At 33.6% G+C, this 17,093-nt stretch overlaps 3 protein-coding genes across 5 annotated transcripts; 2 read left to right on the top strand and 1 right to left on the bottom strand.

Moving 5' to 3' along the window:
- The first annotated feature begins 4 nt into the window (after positions 1 to 4).
- On the top strand, positions 5 to 2,190 carry LOC130636257 (uncharacterized). Its single transcript, XM_057445917.1, has 4 exons — positions 5 to 535; positions 904 to 964; positions 1,103 to 1,206; positions 1,293 to 2,190. Exons 1-4 carry the CDS (start codon positions 173 to 175, stop codon positions 1,566 to 1,568), a joined length of 804 nt encoding a protein of 267 aa, XP_057301900.1. The 5' UTR covers positions 5 to 172; the 3' UTR covers positions 1,569 to 2,190.
- Positions 2,191 to 4,854: 2,664 nt separating this feature from the next.
- LOC130636255 (trichohyalin-like) lies at positions 4,855 to 12,695 on the bottom strand. 3 transcript variants are annotated; one of them, XM_057445912.1, is made up of 14 exons: positions 12,371 to 12,693; positions 11,742 to 11,957; positions 11,188 to 11,349; positions 11,000 to 11,111; positions 10,193 to 10,821; positions 9,699 to 9,815; positions 8,758 to 8,896; positions 8,630 to 8,676; positions 8,015 to 8,210; positions 7,462 to 7,752; positions 7,139 to 7,209; positions 6,128 to 6,247; positions 5,749 to 5,843; positions 4,855 to 5,163 (listed from the first exon to the last, which is right to left on the bottom strand). In XM_057445912.1, the coding sequence occupies exons 1-14, from the start codon at positions 12,473 to 12,475 to the stop codon at positions 4,884 to 4,886; spliced, it is 2,580 nt and encodes an 859-aa protein (XP_057301895.1). In that variant the 5' UTR covers positions 12,476 to 12,693; the 3' UTR covers positions 4,855 to 4,883. The 3 variants fall into 3 exon arrangements, with proteins under 3 accessions (XP_057301895.1, XP_057301896.1, XP_057301898.1); XM_057445913.1 differs by having other exon boundaries at positions 8,015 to 8,192; XM_057445915.1 differs by lacking the exon at positions 9,699 to 9,815 and having other exon boundaries at positions 12,371 to 12,695.
- A 1,156-nt stretch (positions 12,696 to 13,851) lies between these two features.
- LOC130635454 (serine/threonine-protein kinase Nek7-like) lies at positions 13,852 to 15,436 on the top strand. The gene has a single exon (XM_057444787.1). The coding sequence runs from the start codon at positions 14,251 to 14,253 to the stop codon at positions 15,358 to 15,360; it is 1,110 nt and encodes a 369-aa protein (XP_057300770.1). The 5' UTR covers positions 13,852 to 14,250; the 3' UTR covers positions 15,361 to 15,436.
- The last annotated feature ends 1,657 nt before the right edge of the window (positions 15,437 to 17,093 follow it).

Here is a 17,093-nt window from a genome sequence, read left to right as displayed (position 1 = left end):
TGGAAGCGAAAGTCGATTAGGGCAATTCCCAACGTCAAAGTTCCCTAAACAAATAAACAAAAAAAACCCGAGATAATGATGTATATAAAAGAATTTGGCAGTGAAACCATAACGCTTATAGACAGCTACAGGTAAGAAAGAAGACGATTAAATTATAACGCACTGCAGCAAAATGCTTAATACAACCAACATGGCTCAACACGACATCAAATGGACTGGATGTCATCATCTGCAGGGCAAAATGTGTAGCAGTACAGTATATTTACCCACTAACGAACCGATAAAACAACTAACCGACAAAACAACAAAATGGAAATGGGGTTGGTGTATCATTCTCATGCTGTTATTAATTGGTTCTGCAGTATGGTATAGCACGAAATTGTACGATAGTTTCGAAGAAAAAACTGAAAAGGCTGAACAGAAAACAGCTTCTCTTAGCAGTGCCCTGAAGTCGATTAATCGTACCATAGCAGCGCAGGAGAAGAGAATTCAAAAGCTTTCCAGACCAGTTGTCGCTAAAGCGCCACCAAAACAAGTGAGTTAAACTTTTGTATTTAAGATTGGTGTGTGTGTCCAGAGAAAGTGGGATTTGAAGATGTTAAGCATAGGAAATTGAAATAAAACTTAATAACGTAAATAAAAAAATATGCTTATTTAGGTTGCAACCGTAATTCCGATACTCGTAAATGTTTTTGCTATTTTCGATGAGAAGAGAAAGTTGTAATATTTATTTACTAACTTTTTATCAAAAACGTTTCATGTTTTTCCAACGTTGATTTGGTGATCAATTTGCCATTGTAAATAATCAGGGTTTTCCCCGGAATTTAATTTGATTATTGCTTTTACACTACCTAGTTCCTAATCTCTTCTCATTATTTATCGATATTAATTTCTTGTATTTAGAAACCTTTTGCCGCTATCTCGTTTTCAGGGGGTCATAATGAAATTATTGAGAGTCATCGAGGTAATTATCGAGTCAACTCAGTTTTTTTTTCTCAAAAACTAGATATAGTTTATATCGTTTTAAATGTACTTTCTCAATACTCCATGTGCAAAATTAAATAAGAAAACAGAGGCTTAATTTACTTCATTTTGACCATAGGTAGATCGTACCCTTGGAAACAGAAAGTTTTGGTTGGTGATATTGTCTACAATCACGGTTATGTTGATATTAAAAGATCTGGATATTATTACGTTTATGCTCAGGTAGATATAAAATCATTTTTTTTCTTTCTCTAAATACTTTTTATTGTTGTCGTTATTTCAATTTTAATAAATTATTTTCATTTTAGATGTTCTTCTTCGAAAATGTGGGACATTTTAAAGGTGAAAGCATGGATTTTTACATAGAACATAACCGAACAAATAAAATAGCCGTAGCTTCGGTACCATTAAATTCGTGTAAACACACGTGTACGCGCCATGTTGGCCGATTAATCTATTTGAAGAAAGATGATCACTTGTATTTGTCATCGTACGGAAGTGGGATAAAATTTAGAATGTCTCCGGATAAATCATATTTTGGTGTATACATGGTTTCTGATAGAATTTCACCAAAGCCATCTTGATTAAGTAAAAAAATAATAACAAAAAAAAAAGAAAAGAAAATAGACAAGAAAAATTTCAAAGGGAGAGTATAAAAAGTAGAAAAAACTTTTATTTATGAAGCGAAATAATTTTTTTTTAATGTTATAAGAATAGAAGATAGGTTATATTACATTGGTACTTTTGTCCATTTTATGGGACACATTTATGCCGATGCTATTCATTTTCAGGTTTGTAGTCTTAATTTGTATTTATTTCTTACAAAAGAAAATCGTATTAAAAATATATTTTTAAACGCGTTACGCATAATGTAATTAGTATTTTTTTTTTAAATTTATATATTTAATAATAAAAAAATAATTTAAAGCTGATTTTACAAACTTGTTAGTCTCGGTTATCGTGACGTAAAAAGATTACCCATATGAGAGTTTGACTGACAAAATTCAAAAATGTCGACTTACATCCGACCTAATGAGGACGAACAAGATCTCATTAAAATCAAATTGCTTTTATTTTATATATCATAATTCTCGATAAGTTATAGTTTGTCTACAGCACTGAGTTTGTAATACATTGCAATAAAATGATAATTGTAAATATTTTTGCTAAACTGTAAATAAAAACTGTTTATATTAATTTGTACAACGCTTTCTCTTTTCTACTTCTCCTTCTCTTTCCAGTTACTGGGTTAGCTGCTATCACTCTGTTTACATATTACTGTGTCCCTTTTCTGCCAAATCTTAGAACGCCCAATCTTTGGACATACATTTGACCAGTCTTAAGACTGGCCGGCCAGACTTAAGACTGGGCAGGGTGTCACAAGATTGGACAAAAGACCCTATTAGGCCCATCTTCTCCTAGACAGACACCTTTTAGATTTTAAAGAAGGGATTTGCCACGCGAGCTCTGTTGTTTGCAAGAACCAACAAACATTCTCAGGCACATTAAAACATCATATTTTGGTACTGTTGAATTGACCCGGCCTGTTTTCGGACACAGTAGAGTAAAAATCGTAGGTAGCTAGGTAGTGGTATAGCAGGTGTTACACATTTAGCATTTATATACAGCTTGTAGTGGCTAAATTTTAAAAATAAAATGTTTATATATATTTATGAAAAAATCGGAAAAATCTTATTCAACCATATTATTAGTTAGCTAGTTGTTAATTTCATTGGATGAGATGTTTAGCCAGCTTGCTAGCTAGCAAGCTAATATGGTTGAGTAGTTTCAATTTTTTTAAATACATGTATAATACATGGTATATATAAATTTTTGGCCTTTGAGTTTTCATGAAAAGTTTCAATTTAGAGTTTCTTTTTTGAGGTAGAGTCTAAAATTTTTTTTGTTCTGTTTGTTTTCCACAATTATTCTAAGATTGGGCATGTGCGTCCATAGATTGGGCAGTCCTGTCTTAAGACTGGCCACCCATTTGTCACTGTCGGAAGATTGGCCTGGCCAGTCTTAAGACGGGGCGCGTTCCAAGATTGTCCCGTCCCAAATTGTGTACACACAAAATTTTGCTTAGTTGAAATTAGCAGCAATAAAGACAATTAGGAACTTCAAAATTTGCAATGAAAACTTCAAAACTTTAAAATTTGGTGAAAAAATACTTTAACCGACTATCCAGACTATTTTCTTTCTTGACCATGTTCTTATCCAATTCTAAAATTTTAGCAGTTCTCATATTTAATATTTTTATAAATCAATTTTCAGTGCAAATGGCCTGGGAACGAGATTTAGAATGTATTTCTCTACTTAGCTGGTTCAACTAATCGGTATAAAAAAAGCGAAAGACAGAAAAAGATCAAGTTGTACTTCCCCGTCATTATATTAAAAGGGAAATTTTAAGTTTCTCCAATTTGTTAAAATAAATGATGTCTATTTTTAAACGGGGAGAATTTTTTTCGCCTGGTGCAAATAATGTAATCGTAGTAAAATTAAAGATATGAATTATCATGTTACATAGGCAGATGCTATCTAAACTTGTATTTGGTGAATGTTTTGATTTCACAACAACTAGGTACTTTCCAGCGATTATAATAAAAAACTTCGGTAATTAACCAACTTACGAATGTGTTTAAAATAATTAGCTGTAATTGAACCTTTTATCATTTCATTTCCGTCAAACAAGCTTTGATCAGGGAAACTAGACTTACGGAAATGATAAATTTTGTTTAATTTATTAATTTTTAGTGTGACGTAAGATAGATAAATCTTATAATTAAGAAAAAAGGTCTTTATCAACTCTTTTCGATTCATTTTCCAATTTGGCCGCCATCCACATATATTTACGTAAAGATCTTTCAAATAAACACGATATATAAACTTGATAAGGGAAATAAACGAGTTAACTGTCTGGCATGTCGAACACAAATTGTGTAATTATGGAAATTTTAATTATGGAAAAAGAAAAAGCGAAACAACATGACGTCAAATTATCATTGTTTGGAAGAACAAGAATGTTCCAAAACGATATGACAATTGATGACTGTTGCTGGAATGCTTACAAAATTGTGATTTCCCTTACAAAATTAAGTTTTTTAAAAAAATTGATTATTAAAAAAACCCAGTACTATTAAATTTAGAAGATTGAGGGAAGTTCAATTAAAATTTTTTATTTTCGTGAATACTTTAAATGTTCCCCCTCCGATAACAATTTCCCTAAGGTAATTTTTTGACTAAAAATCGTGAGTCCTGATGTCTTGAGGAATGTTCTTCTGCTTGACAGAGACAGGTTTCTGTAAAATACACCACTCAAAGTTTAATGTTATGCATAGAGCAGATACTTAAAACAATTGTTATTCGCATATATTCTCTCTGACAATGTCATTAAAATAGAGAAAAAGTTTTTAGTGACAATCTTCCCCTCACCTCTCGAAATATCCCTAAAGAGGTGTCTGTTAAAAACAAAACATACGTCAATTTTGTAATGACATCAGTCAGCTTAAATATTGTTGGCAATAATAGACAGTCGTGTCTATCGTTGAATGACGTTTGCTGGCATAGTAGATATAAAAAGATTACAGCTAAAATAAGGTATGCTAGGTCAATTGCTCAATCTTTTTGACGAAAGTATGGACTTTGAGATAAACAAAAACACTTTAAAATAATAGACACGAAGGCGGAGATTATATACAAACACCTTCCTGTATTTTAACGCCTCTCTGTTATACGCCCCTCTATAATCTCGCGAAATTGGGCGCTTGTTAGAGCATTTATTGTATTTATAAGAATCACCACAAGTCTCTTTTCCGTATCACTTCTTTCCAATTTCATATTGAGGGAAAAGGGTACAAAATAAAGACGGCGGTAAACTCAGTATAATAACGCATGTAAGATTACATAGGATTTTGTACAATAACATCGTGTGTATGTATAAATAAAGGAAAGTAGGTTATATAATCTAAAAAATCTATTTTGGTTTTATCCTGGTTCTGTAATATATACTTGAGTATTTTCTGGTTCATTTCAGCGGCGTGTAACTCAAACATTAGATCTTCCACATGGATAACTGTCTCCTTTTCTCGCAGCAAAATTGTGTAAAGTTGTTTTGCTTTGGAGAAACAAGTTGAAAGCGTTTTATAATCCACATTTGCAATATCATAACGAAATAGTTCTCTGAAATGTAACAAAAAAAAATGCGATTAAAGGTGGAATCATAAGCAAAATTGATACATGTCAAAATTTTCACAAGAAAAAAAAGTAAATACTGGCCCATAAAGTGTGCATACACCATTCCCAGACTTTTCGGGCTCCTTCCCTATTTAAACTAAACATTATACTCAGTCTTCATTTTACACGTTTCTTTTTGCACATAAAAATTTCTGAAGTGACAATTAACTTTAAGAAAGCGGGAATTTTTCGCTAGAAAATTTTGTACGCAAGCAGTTCTTGAGGTTTCTGCATTGTTGTAAAATTTATTATCAGCAATAATATATACGGAATAAACAAAACAAAAGAGTTTTCTCCGAACAGAATGCGTACGTAAATAAAACTATGGCCAGCCTCAGCTGAAATTTTTTTCCAAGGGTGCGTAATTTATTGGCGTCCCCAAAATAATTGTAGGATTTTTTAATGCATATAATACAGAGATAAGACACTATCAAAGATATGGACAGCTTTGTGTCAGTAAATCTGAAAAGAAAATTTTTTACGTCAAAAGTAGTGTCATATATCCCGCATGTGCATTACAAATTAGCATACCTAGTTGAAATGATTTTTTCAGCAAACGCAGCTACCAATGAAAATACTTGTAAACTGATTTTTCCATCAAGATTCACACCTAGTATGTCCAAAACCTGAAAAATACGGATCACAAATCTCTCCATTTAAAATGGCTACGTCGCAATTTTATTTCGGACCACACCACCCACCTCAGTTCGGGCCTGCAGATGCAGACAGGGATGCACGAAACCGCGATATGTACGAAGGGTTAGCGGTTAGTACGTTTATAGCTATTAGGAGAGTTTTATATCTATCGTTTTCTCGTTCTCAGAGCTCTTTGTATTTATAGTCTATGCAAAATCACAGACGAAAGATAAACAAAATATAAGAGATTAAAATAAAGTTGGTAAATAATTACTGTCTTTATATATTGCAATTCATTGTCTGAGACTAAAGACTTGTGAACAATCAGAAGAGCATCAGACACATCCTCCATAGTTAAGTCTTCTCTTGATGTTTCATCTTGCTGTTCTTGTAGCTGAAAATAAAAATTTAAAAGAGATGATGAAAACAAAAGAATTAAAAGTGAGAATGGAGGAGCGTTGTATCAATCTCATCCTCAGGGCTCGTCTGTTAATCATAGACGTAGCACTCGTGACAAGGTTGCCAATGTTTTTTGTAATCAGGACAGAAATTACTATTATTTCATAGATATTATATATAGTTCCACAAAATCTAGTATTACGAAAAATATTCTGATTTATGTATTCTGAAAGATCTCAACATTTTCTATAGGTTGGTATAAAATGAGATAATAAGTACACGAGTTCTAGGATAAAGAAAATTTGCCTTCTTTTTGAAGGATTGAATCTCTTATTTGATAAATTTTCGCGAACAACAATCTTCGCGACTTTTGCAAATTTAAATCAAATTTGCGAGTATTCATCTGCGCAAAAATACTTTAACTTATTCGACATTTTCTAGCTTTTTAAAGTCAGTCATTTCTAGGACAGATACTTTTAAACCATTCTGCTTAATATTTAGTCGCTATATAGAAGTGCTCTTTCTTGCGCCATTAACCACGTTCGTCCCAGTCTTTTTTCTACGAAAATAGGATTTGAGAATTCAAGCCGCTTTTTGAGGCGGTAAGACTAGTATTGATGTGACTTCAGTTGTCTGAAACAGTACATAAACTTGATTTCTTATGGTATTAGTAACAACATTTTAACAAATATTTTGTTGTTTGTTTACTTTCCCCTCAAACCTAGGAATAAATTAAAATAGGAAAGAGTGATAGATTCGCGAAAATTGATCAGCTTAAAGTAGTGCTTTGTTATAAGCAAGGCTGCTGCTGGCTATCACAGTACTTGGGTGGGAAATCATTTTCGTGTTTCGTGTGGTAAGCTTTAATAACGCAATGTACACTCACATCTCTGTATATAGCCGTATACCATTCTTGTTGCTCATCTGTTATGATGCAGTACATCGAAAAGAAGTCTTCTAAACGTTACAAAAGAAAGAGTTAACTTCGAGATGATGCAATAGGTCAGGATTGTCATACACGATGACTTTTATAATACATTGTGGATCGTTTATCGCGATTTTCGCTTAGCAATTGTCACTGTTCAGATTCGAGCTATTTAACACTCCTTTCCCTAACCCTCCTCCATACGGGCGTGAGTAACAATTTAGTAAGGATCAGAGTTAAAATGATTAATTTAATTTGGGCGTCGTTGTAGAAATGATGCTTACCCTGGTTGACAGTTATTTCACGCTTGCTTATAATTTCTTCTTTTTTGCTTTTATATATTTTTATTTGATTTTTCTTTCTGTTTAGTTCTAATTGTAATTTTAGTTTTCTTCTTTTGTTAGCTAAAAAAACCATTTTGCGAAATTTTGTTTCTTTTGTTTCTTTTGCTTCTTCGACATCTTCTTCTTTTTCTTCTTCTTCTTCAATGACACTTTCTCCTTTAAACGCCATTATTTTACGTGAGGTAGAAGTTACGTGATTTTGGTATTTTAACAACTCTTCATCCAAATGAACTGAAAAAGATGTTCAAAATTAAAACAAATAAATCTACTATTTTATTGGCTGTAAACTTTGCAACATGTTCACTCCCAGGAATCTTTCGACAAACAGGACGGCAAAAAATAAAGCGGCGTTAGATAGCGCAACGGGTGACCATCTCAAACATTTGCCCTGAGAAGAAGGACCAATATTAAAGCTGAAACATGGCCTCCTTACTTTTCGTAGATTCGTAACTACAAAAACAAAACAGAAAAATTTAGCAAACGCATCCACTACTTTTTAGGTCGTCTTGAAATAATTTGTCATATATAGCACTTCTCTCATCAAGCACGATTTCATTAGCAGGCACAGACTCCAAGGGCGGGTCAATTGGCGGTAACGTATCAGTTTGCGGTGGCGTTGTAATATGAGCAACTGGTTTTAACTTCACCTGACCGTGTTTCTTTTGGTGCTTCTGTAAAAAATTAGCAATCTAGATATATAATATATGGGAAATAGAATTATTAGAATTTACAATTTCGTTTTAAAATGCCATTTTTTTAAAAGTTTCGTTTGTCGCCCTTATAAAAAAGAGGAAATGCCCTTTTAGAGGGCAGTTGTTTAATCTACCCTTAAAAATTTAGTCCTCTTTGCCGAACTGATATCGAGACATTCTTAGCTTTTGTGTTCAGAGAGAATAGAGGCGCTGGCAGAGGTTCATATTGTATATCTCGCCGCCAGACTTCTTAGTAAATGCTAAACATAGAAGATTAAGTAAAACTGCATTGATTGACTTTTTTATTGCTAAGCAAGGTAAAATACGGTATTAAAGGGGTGATATGAGAATTTTATAGGTATTTTTTCTTGATCGCATAAAAGTTTAACTATCTCAAAAACTTAAAATTCCTTTACCTTTTTTTTCTGTTCCTTTCCTTCAGAAACTTCTGTGTTTGAAACATCTAAAATAAGGTTAGTAATTACTCTTCAAATTCTTTTCTTCCGAATCTTTTAACATATTAAGATCACAAAATATGATTAACCTTTGAATTCCACTTGCAATATCGAATCTAAAAACTCGTCGCCTGCGAAACATCCTGTAGGGTAAATACGAATAAACTTAGTCACCAGTTCTTCGCTTAACGAATGTGTAGATATTTGAAAAGGCGCAGCTTCAAAAATCTAAACAAGGATGGTATCTCAATGAGTCACAAACAAATACGTACTCGTGATTATCATTTTAAAAATGAAATTGTTCTATTGTCTCTAAGTCTTCAGACTCCTACAATTCCGGACGTAATATTGCAAAAAGAGGGGCGAATTTCGTAGTATGTCCTCAGAAAAATAGAAAGGGGACCTAGTGTCGAGGTTATGTACTGACAAGCAATTATAAACTTTCTTAAAGTGCAAAGTTGTAAACGTTTAACTGTCAAAGATCGCCAGTGGATTTAACATCTTAGATTGTTTCGATATGTTAGCCATATTAGCTTTTGCTGGCGCCAGTATGCCTGTTTTCCCACTTTTGTACGTTAGCTGGCCATCGTGTGGATTGTTCTGAAATTTTGTCAATGTTTACCTAGGCTGTTAGCCTGCAAACACAGAACTTTGCAGCTTATATGCAGAGTTTTGACAAGACGATTCTGTTTGGTCACTTGTAGAAATAGCCAAAAATGGCTATTTGCAAAAATATTATGTCCAGAATTGCAAACAAAGGGTTAGGGTGCAAAACAAGTTTTTGCCTTTTCTGAATTAAAGATATATAATTTGTTGGCATATAAAAGTACGGTACCTATTACATTCATTTCTTCTCTTCTTACCTACGACGTATGTGTTTACATTTAGCAACTTTCATGCTGGAGATTTTGATGTTTTTTATTATTCATATTAATTTTGGGACCCCAAAAAGCTACAACTCTTGAACGCAATACTAAAAACACATCATAGACATAAAAATGCACACGCTTATGAGCTATAAAGTACAGACCAGCGCCTCCCCGTATTTATCGTCATAGGACAGCCATTCAACTCCGTCTAATGAATACGTGATTGTAAAAGTTTGTTTGTTGTGTGTTTTAGTTCTTCCTTCTTCCACTCCTTTTCGCTAAATTAAGAGATAAATAATAAAGCAAAAAGGATGCTGAAAGGAGGAATTGTACACACGTGCTCTCGTCTCTGGAGCTGTTTAATAAAACCTGAGAATCATTCCCAATAGGTCTAGGGAAGAGAATAACGTTTCCCTGAGCGACGAAAGACGTACCATGACAAACCCTCAATGAATCCTTTTTAAATTAACCCACTTTGTCTATCTTACTCAGTAGCAGAAATTCTAAGACAATTTTTTCTCATCTTATTTCATCAGAAAAAGAAAGACATTGATGAAAACCTAGCAGGAAAGCTTAAACTATCAGTATTTGGTTGAGTTCCTTCTGCTAAGTTGAAATTTCGTCGTATGATGAGAAAACCATATAAATTCTGTACCTGTAAAATTATTTGTTGGATTGTGTTTATCTTGCCCAGGTCAGTCTCTAAATATCGCGGTTGTTTCTTTTCCGTTTGAAAATCTCCATTTTTTCCATTTTCCCATGTATGTTTTTCTTCGGAGAAAGTACTTTCATGATTCGATTTACTTTTTTGTATTTTTTCTTTCTTTTTACTATGCTTTGTTTTCGCGTCATCTTCTTCAAATAAGGCAACATCATTTTTTCTCAATATTGGTAATTTCAATTGATTTGTTTTTTGTTTTTTGTTTGTTTCTCCGCTTGTTAAAACGGTTTTTAGAGTTTTTCTTAATATCGAAGGAAACATAATATGTCGTTGTCGCCTTTGCTGTTGTTGTATTTGTTGTTGTTTGTTGTCTTTTTCCCTCATCATCAACTCTTCTTTTTCAGCCGCCTCCTTCAGAGACAATTCCTCCTTCAATTTTTTTCTTTTAGCCGTTATTTGTTTCATTCTGTTGAGATATTCTTGGTGTTCCATTTCTCTTTGCTTTTTTCTTTTTGTCTTGCAAATATTTTCTGTGTCAATTTGCGTCAATAGAAATTTTGTTCTTTCTTTGCGCTCTTTAGACATTTTTCTTTGCATTTTTTCCCGCCACTTTTTATATGCTTCTAATAAACAGAGGGAAAGTATTCACCACTTCTTAAATATCCTTCCTACCTGAATGGATCATTATAATACTCCGAGTGATAAAGATATATGGGCCCACGATAAAAGCTTCTAAAATTACCTTAAGCTGGAAAATCAAATAATCAAATTTAAAAAATAAGCAAATGAAAGTTTACGTACCTTTTTGTCTTTGAAAATTGTCGAGTCTTCCATCAAACACATTAAGTCTATCTTTTCTCTCTCTGATTTCTGCATTTAATTCTTCTAGCCGCCGTAAAGAAGCTTTTATCAGCTGAAAATATGATTTTTGATAAAAAAAAATAGTTGTTAGACATGTTCTTTAAATTCGAATTAAAATCAACACTTACTCGTTGTCGTCTACACCCACCGCCCATGGTAACGCCCTTGTCACAATTACACGCGCTGTCATGTCTCCAGCGTTCGGTGGTATTTCGATTCTTCCATTTTTCTTCTGGAGATAATAACTCAATCAAACAGGACAATTTTTCATATACTATCCGACTTTCAAGCTAAAAAATTCATTAATACATACATTAACGTTGATAGTTGGCATTGTTACTCGAGGAAAAAACCACTCCTTATCTTATTTTTTACTTATATTTTAGGTCAAGTCAAAAAAGGGCTAGCAATATAAATATTTGTTTACAAACTTACAAAAGTACATATAGGAAGCAAGGAATAAAAGACCCGGTGAACGAGTTGACCGACAGCTATAAAATAAACTTGAGATTCCTTTGACTAAATGAAATCCATGAGCTTTTTACATTAGGCCAAATTTCAGGCAAAAATGTTTTTTCTAAGAAACAGTTTCTTTAAAAAATACATACGAGACCTAAAAAGGAGGCTGGGTAAATAAATATAAAAAAAGTTATAACCTATGCCTCAGACCCTTGATGCTTACCTCTAAGTCTCTATCCAAGTTATTCTTTAAACAAACAAGATATTTCAAAATAGATTGATCTCGGTCGTGATGACAACCGAGAAAGAAATATCTTTTTTGAGGGTAGGCCAGTACTGATTCCACGATAGATTGTATTTCTTCCACGTCTCGATTCCATACTAAATCGTTTATATAATCCCACCACGGTTGAGTCTGGGTATCAAATAAATCATTTTGCTATTTAAAAGAAAACAGCGTTTTAATCAGTTTGGTACTCAGTCATTTTAATTCTTATTGAAAAAAATGGTGGAAAATTAACGGTTTGTATTTTAGAGTTGGTCAAAGATTTTTTAATTCTTAGTCCAAATATTCTTATTGACATCTAAAAGTCCTTGCAAGTGAAAAAAATTCGTCCAAAAAAATTTTAAGACAAGATGAGGATTGCATTATACGAACATTTTACTGATTTGATACTAAACTCTAAAGTATGAAATAAAAACATTCAAAGATCCAAAGTTAGATAAACACTTTGATTTTCTTATAAGAAAATGTTTTATAAGAATATCAAGCTGGAATTTCAAATGACCAGCCTGGTTAAAATTTTTGCTTTCTTAAAAAAGCTTCTGTAGCAGTATTTAAAATTTACACACCTTGACTGTTTTCGCACTTTCTCTACTGTGTCGGAAAACATCGCGCTTCTTTAACCGATAATCAAATAGTTGATCAAAAACTGGATTATTTTCAAGTTGATACATGTTTTATTTTTCTTGACTAATTCAAACATAAAGCTGTGTCGCTGCAGTTGCTACGGGGAATGCTCGCTCTCCTTCTTAGAAGATTTCTTTTGCCATTAAAACAAAAATAGCTAAAAATGCAATTAAAAAGCACAATGAAGAAGTTACTATTTCTTTTTTTTATGTTAATCCACCGGGAAAATTATAAAACCAACTCTCAACTGTTTCACTGTGTAAAATTAATACATTTAAAATGGCTGCTAATATCGATTATTGTTTCAAAATATTTGTGATTTTATTGTTTGATCCAATGTAAACAGATTATTGAGCGATCTCGAAAAACTATCAATGATGTTTCCTGTTTGTCTGATCAACAATAATTCCATGAACCAAAAAACAGTTTTGAAATTTGAATTCTCTGACATAAAAACGTTTCATAACTGTGATGCAAACAAACAAACAAATTTCATGACACGATCAAAAAGCATTTACAACCTCGCTTCCAGGACATTTCTCCTTTGTTTAGCGTTTCCGTAATAACGGTGAGAACAATAATGTGTTTAATGCGTGTGCAAGAACATCTGACAAAAGACGTGACCGTGACTTTGCATGCAGAAAATGCAAATGTTATAAACAAAATAGTCGGTCGCCAGTAAAAAAATCCACGGGGTCGCCCGTCTTTTATATATGGCATTTCGTGTCTCCGCAACACGACGTTTTTCTCGGAGACAGACAGACGTCAAATATATGGGGTTACATCACTATAAAAAAGATAAAGAAAAAATCGTCTATTATTAATATTTTATTTGCCCTCTTTCTTAAAAAAACAGATACATTTAGTTCATTACAGTGTTTCGTTTATTTCATAATCAGATTAAACTGTTTTCTCCTCTATTGCATCTGCACTGGAGTAGGACTGATGTATTCAAAAGGGCTCATCCTCTTCAGTTTCAGACAAACTCATTTTTCTCGTTTTGCTGACGTCTTAAAGAATATTTACTGTACTTGTATATATTCTTTTTATTATTGACATAAAGGACAAAATTTCTGAGACCTAAGAAAATGCATGTAAAAAACAGATGCACACTAGCGAAAATAGTATTACAAAATTAACGCCGCTTTGTGTTAAAAATTTCTATTTTTTTTACGTCGGCCCTTATAACGTCAATGATACTATTGACTGCGCTGAGACAAGCTAGAAACTTTTATTCTCGATTTCTTTCTCTATCTTTAGTTTAACAAAAGAATGTTTTTTTAACAAGAAGACAGGATCATAAAAGTTCATTTTTTCGGTGTTTAATAAAAACTATCGACTAACTTTGCTTCAGCGGTTTGCCAGGTTTAAATCAACCTTGGTAAAAGATTGTTTTGATCAACCATAGTTGCAATAAGCCGTCGATAAAATGAATAATTGACGTCAGATACCAATCTAAACCTGTCAAGATTGACTCTGACAGGATTGACATGAGAGCATTTCCACTTCACTCTTCATTTCATTCACACTTCCCAGACGAGCTTAAAGCAAATTTAATAAGTCGGTACATTTTATAGTGTATTTTGTCCAAACAAAGTCGGTCTTAATTGACGAAAATTATCGCAACTGCGAAAAGTTTTGTGCCGAAAAAAATTAAGGTCATGTTGTTTGGGCAGTTTTGTATCTTCCATTATCTTACTCGTGCAACAACAGCAAAAATAGCATACGAGAGACTCATATCAAAATAACAAAAAACCTGGAAAAGAGATTGGGCATGAACGTGATTTAAAAAAACAATGACGAAACTACCATATTCAATAAAATGACGTTATATATGACGTCAAATATAAAATATACTTATCCAACGCAAAACACTCACGCAATATCAACCGCGCACACATCTTCTACACAAAAAATGGATCAAAGTACAAGTTTCGATATTGTTAAGAAAACTGGAGACAAAAAGAACGAATCACCATTGAGTTTGTTTCAAAGTGCGCGAAACACAATTTTACAAGCCACAGGCATTGACAAATCGAAAGATCTCTTCAAAGAATTGAATTTACCAAAATCACTTGTGCAATACTTAACAAAAGCGTTTGGTACCGATGACTTCTTCGTAAACAAAGATGATGTCACACCTGAAGATGTGGAATCGGGGATATACAAAGCTGTATGTCGATTGGATACCAAAGCCGTTATCCTAAAAGTTCTTGACAGAAAGGAAATATCGAAGGAACGCTTTGAGGTTCTCAGTAAGTGGGAAAATCTCTCCCTCACTGGCGTTCAAAAATGCTACACATCTTTCTTGCAGCAAGACAAAGTTGTTTATGTTTTGGAATATGCCAGGAGAATGGACGATGTGATCAAAAATGTGAAGAAGCAGAAGACTACCATCTCAGAAAGCACCATTTGGTGTGTTCTTTATCAGGTCACAAAAGTTATCCTCGCCTTAGCAAAAGTGGGCTTACATTGTCAAAATCTGAAAACACACAAGCTGGGTTTCGCCAGTGATGGAGAAATCAGACTTGAGAGCGATATCATGAGTTTATCAGAAGAAGCAAGTGCGATGGAGAACTTGATAATGGAGGATGACGAGCCAACTGGTGTTTACACTTCTCCGGAAGTTATTACCGGAGAAGAGCCAACAACATCCAGCTTGGTTTGGGAATTGGGCGTGATCACATATGAGATAGCCGCTCTTGAACCTGCTTACAAAATTGAAGATGCTTCCAACATGTTCGAAGCCTTGAATGATATTACAGAAGGCAACTCACCCCAGGAATTATCAGATTCCTATTCAGATGACTTCAAACAGATCATTAAAAAATGCTTGAATACGGATCCCGAAAAACGTCCATCTTTGAAGGACTTGAATTTAATCTCCGAAGGGAAATCCACAACATGTGACGAAATCAAACAATTCCTTTAAAACCAGTTTATTTTACCCCTGTTTATCTTTCTTTTATCCTGTAAATAAATTGTGTAAATACATGTACAAAAAATAATGGGTATATTTTTAAATATTTCGAGAAAAATAACGTTTAAAACGTCCTATCACGCTCCGTGTTTCCTACTGATTTCTTTTTTTATCAATTTTTAGCGTTGGATTTATATCATAAGTTAAGTAAAAACACTACATGTTTTTTTAAAAAATGAGGCCCAAAATATGTAAGAGACATTTCAGGCTTAAATCATGGAGGTACTCTCAAATTGATGATTTTTAAGAAGCATTGAGTGTAGCTTGATAAAATATATAGATAAAATATATTCAAGGTTTTTACTCTTTTTGAAAAGTCAAATTTGAGGAGATTTGAGGAGGAATTTTAGCCCTTCTGAAGGAGATATCGGCATGGAAAAAATTAGGAGATTTGAGCAGGTTTCAAATTATTTTTCACGAAAATAGAGAAGATCGGATATTTTATACCTAGATAAGTAACAAATTTAAACAAATTTTGCAGCTTTGGCTCACTTGCAGCACGAATAAACTGAAAGAATCTCTCAGGAAATGACATAAGATGAAATCTCAATCAAAACAACTAAATTCGTTCTTTCGAAGCACATGCAATCAGAACAAAGAAAGCAGTTAAAAATTGGGGTGGGTGTGAAGTTTGAATTTTACATGAAGAAAACCTAAACCAATGATTACAGTGAAAACGCAACAAAAATATTCTGAAAAACTCCTCCTTCTTTTTTAGCAAAATCCTTTTCCAATAAACATCAGGTGTTGATTTATTTTCTTGCGAACCTCTTTTCGAAACAGCACACACACTATTTGCTTTAAACAAGTGACCATTGGCAGATCGATTCTTTCGTTTGTAAAATATTCCTATTTATTGAAACATTGTTTTTGTTCAGTGTTCATTTTTACCTCTCTCACTGACTTCACCGAACTCTGAAAACGTTCTTTTTGACACCCAGATACCTTGCTCGTGCTTGCGTAACATGAACTTGTAGCTTTGCAATACTTTAAAGGAAGAAATTTTCGCGGAAGAAATTTTCGCGAGGCCAAAAAATCGCGAAATTTTTTTGGAATTTATTTTCGCGAATAGCCTCTCCTAAGATTTTTCGCGGGAATATATTTTCGCGAATGAACACTTTCGAAATTTTTCGCGAGAACAAGTTTTACAGGGTAAAGCTTTTCGTATTAACGAGTAACAAAAATATTTGTTCTAACAGTGTCATTGTTCATCTTCCATGCTTTCAAAAGCGTCAAAAGCAGATCTTTCCCACACAAAATCACAATCCTCATCTTCGTCGTCTTCACCGCTATCGTCATTTTCGTCGTCGTCGGCTCTTTCAGAGTATCCAATCTGCTTTTCTTCCAAGGTCAAACCACAAACCGATTGAAGCTGCTGGTTCTCCACTGGACTGCTTTCACATAACGGGTCGATCTCTTGAAATGGGTCGATTGGAGGGAGATTCTTGCTACCCAGCTGAATCGCATCAGTAATTCCCGCTGCTCTCCATCCACTTTCAATGATACTTTTTCTTTGGTGGTAGTCATCTCATCATAAAAGTCGACAACCCATTGAGCATGTAGGGGTTTGAGAGTAGTTAAACGCAGCTTAACATCTACTTCATCAATTTTGACCCCATCATTAAGCTGCTTTGAAATTTGATCAGCGTACCAGGTGCTGAATTTATTTCTCAAGAAGCGCTTTG

This window comes from Hydractinia symbiolongicarpus, chromosome 3 (assembly GCF_029227915.1).
Source record: "Hydractinia symbiolongicarpus strain clone_291-10 chromosome 3, HSymV2.1, whole genome shotgun sequence".
In the NCBI taxonomy this organism is placed as follows: Eukaryota; Metazoa; Cnidaria; class Hydrozoa; order Anthoathecata; family Hydractiniidae; genus Hydractinia; species Hydractinia symbiolongicarpus.
The sequence above is the reverse complement of the archived record's forward strand: the minus strand, read 5'-3'. Positions and strand labels throughout refer to the sequence as shown.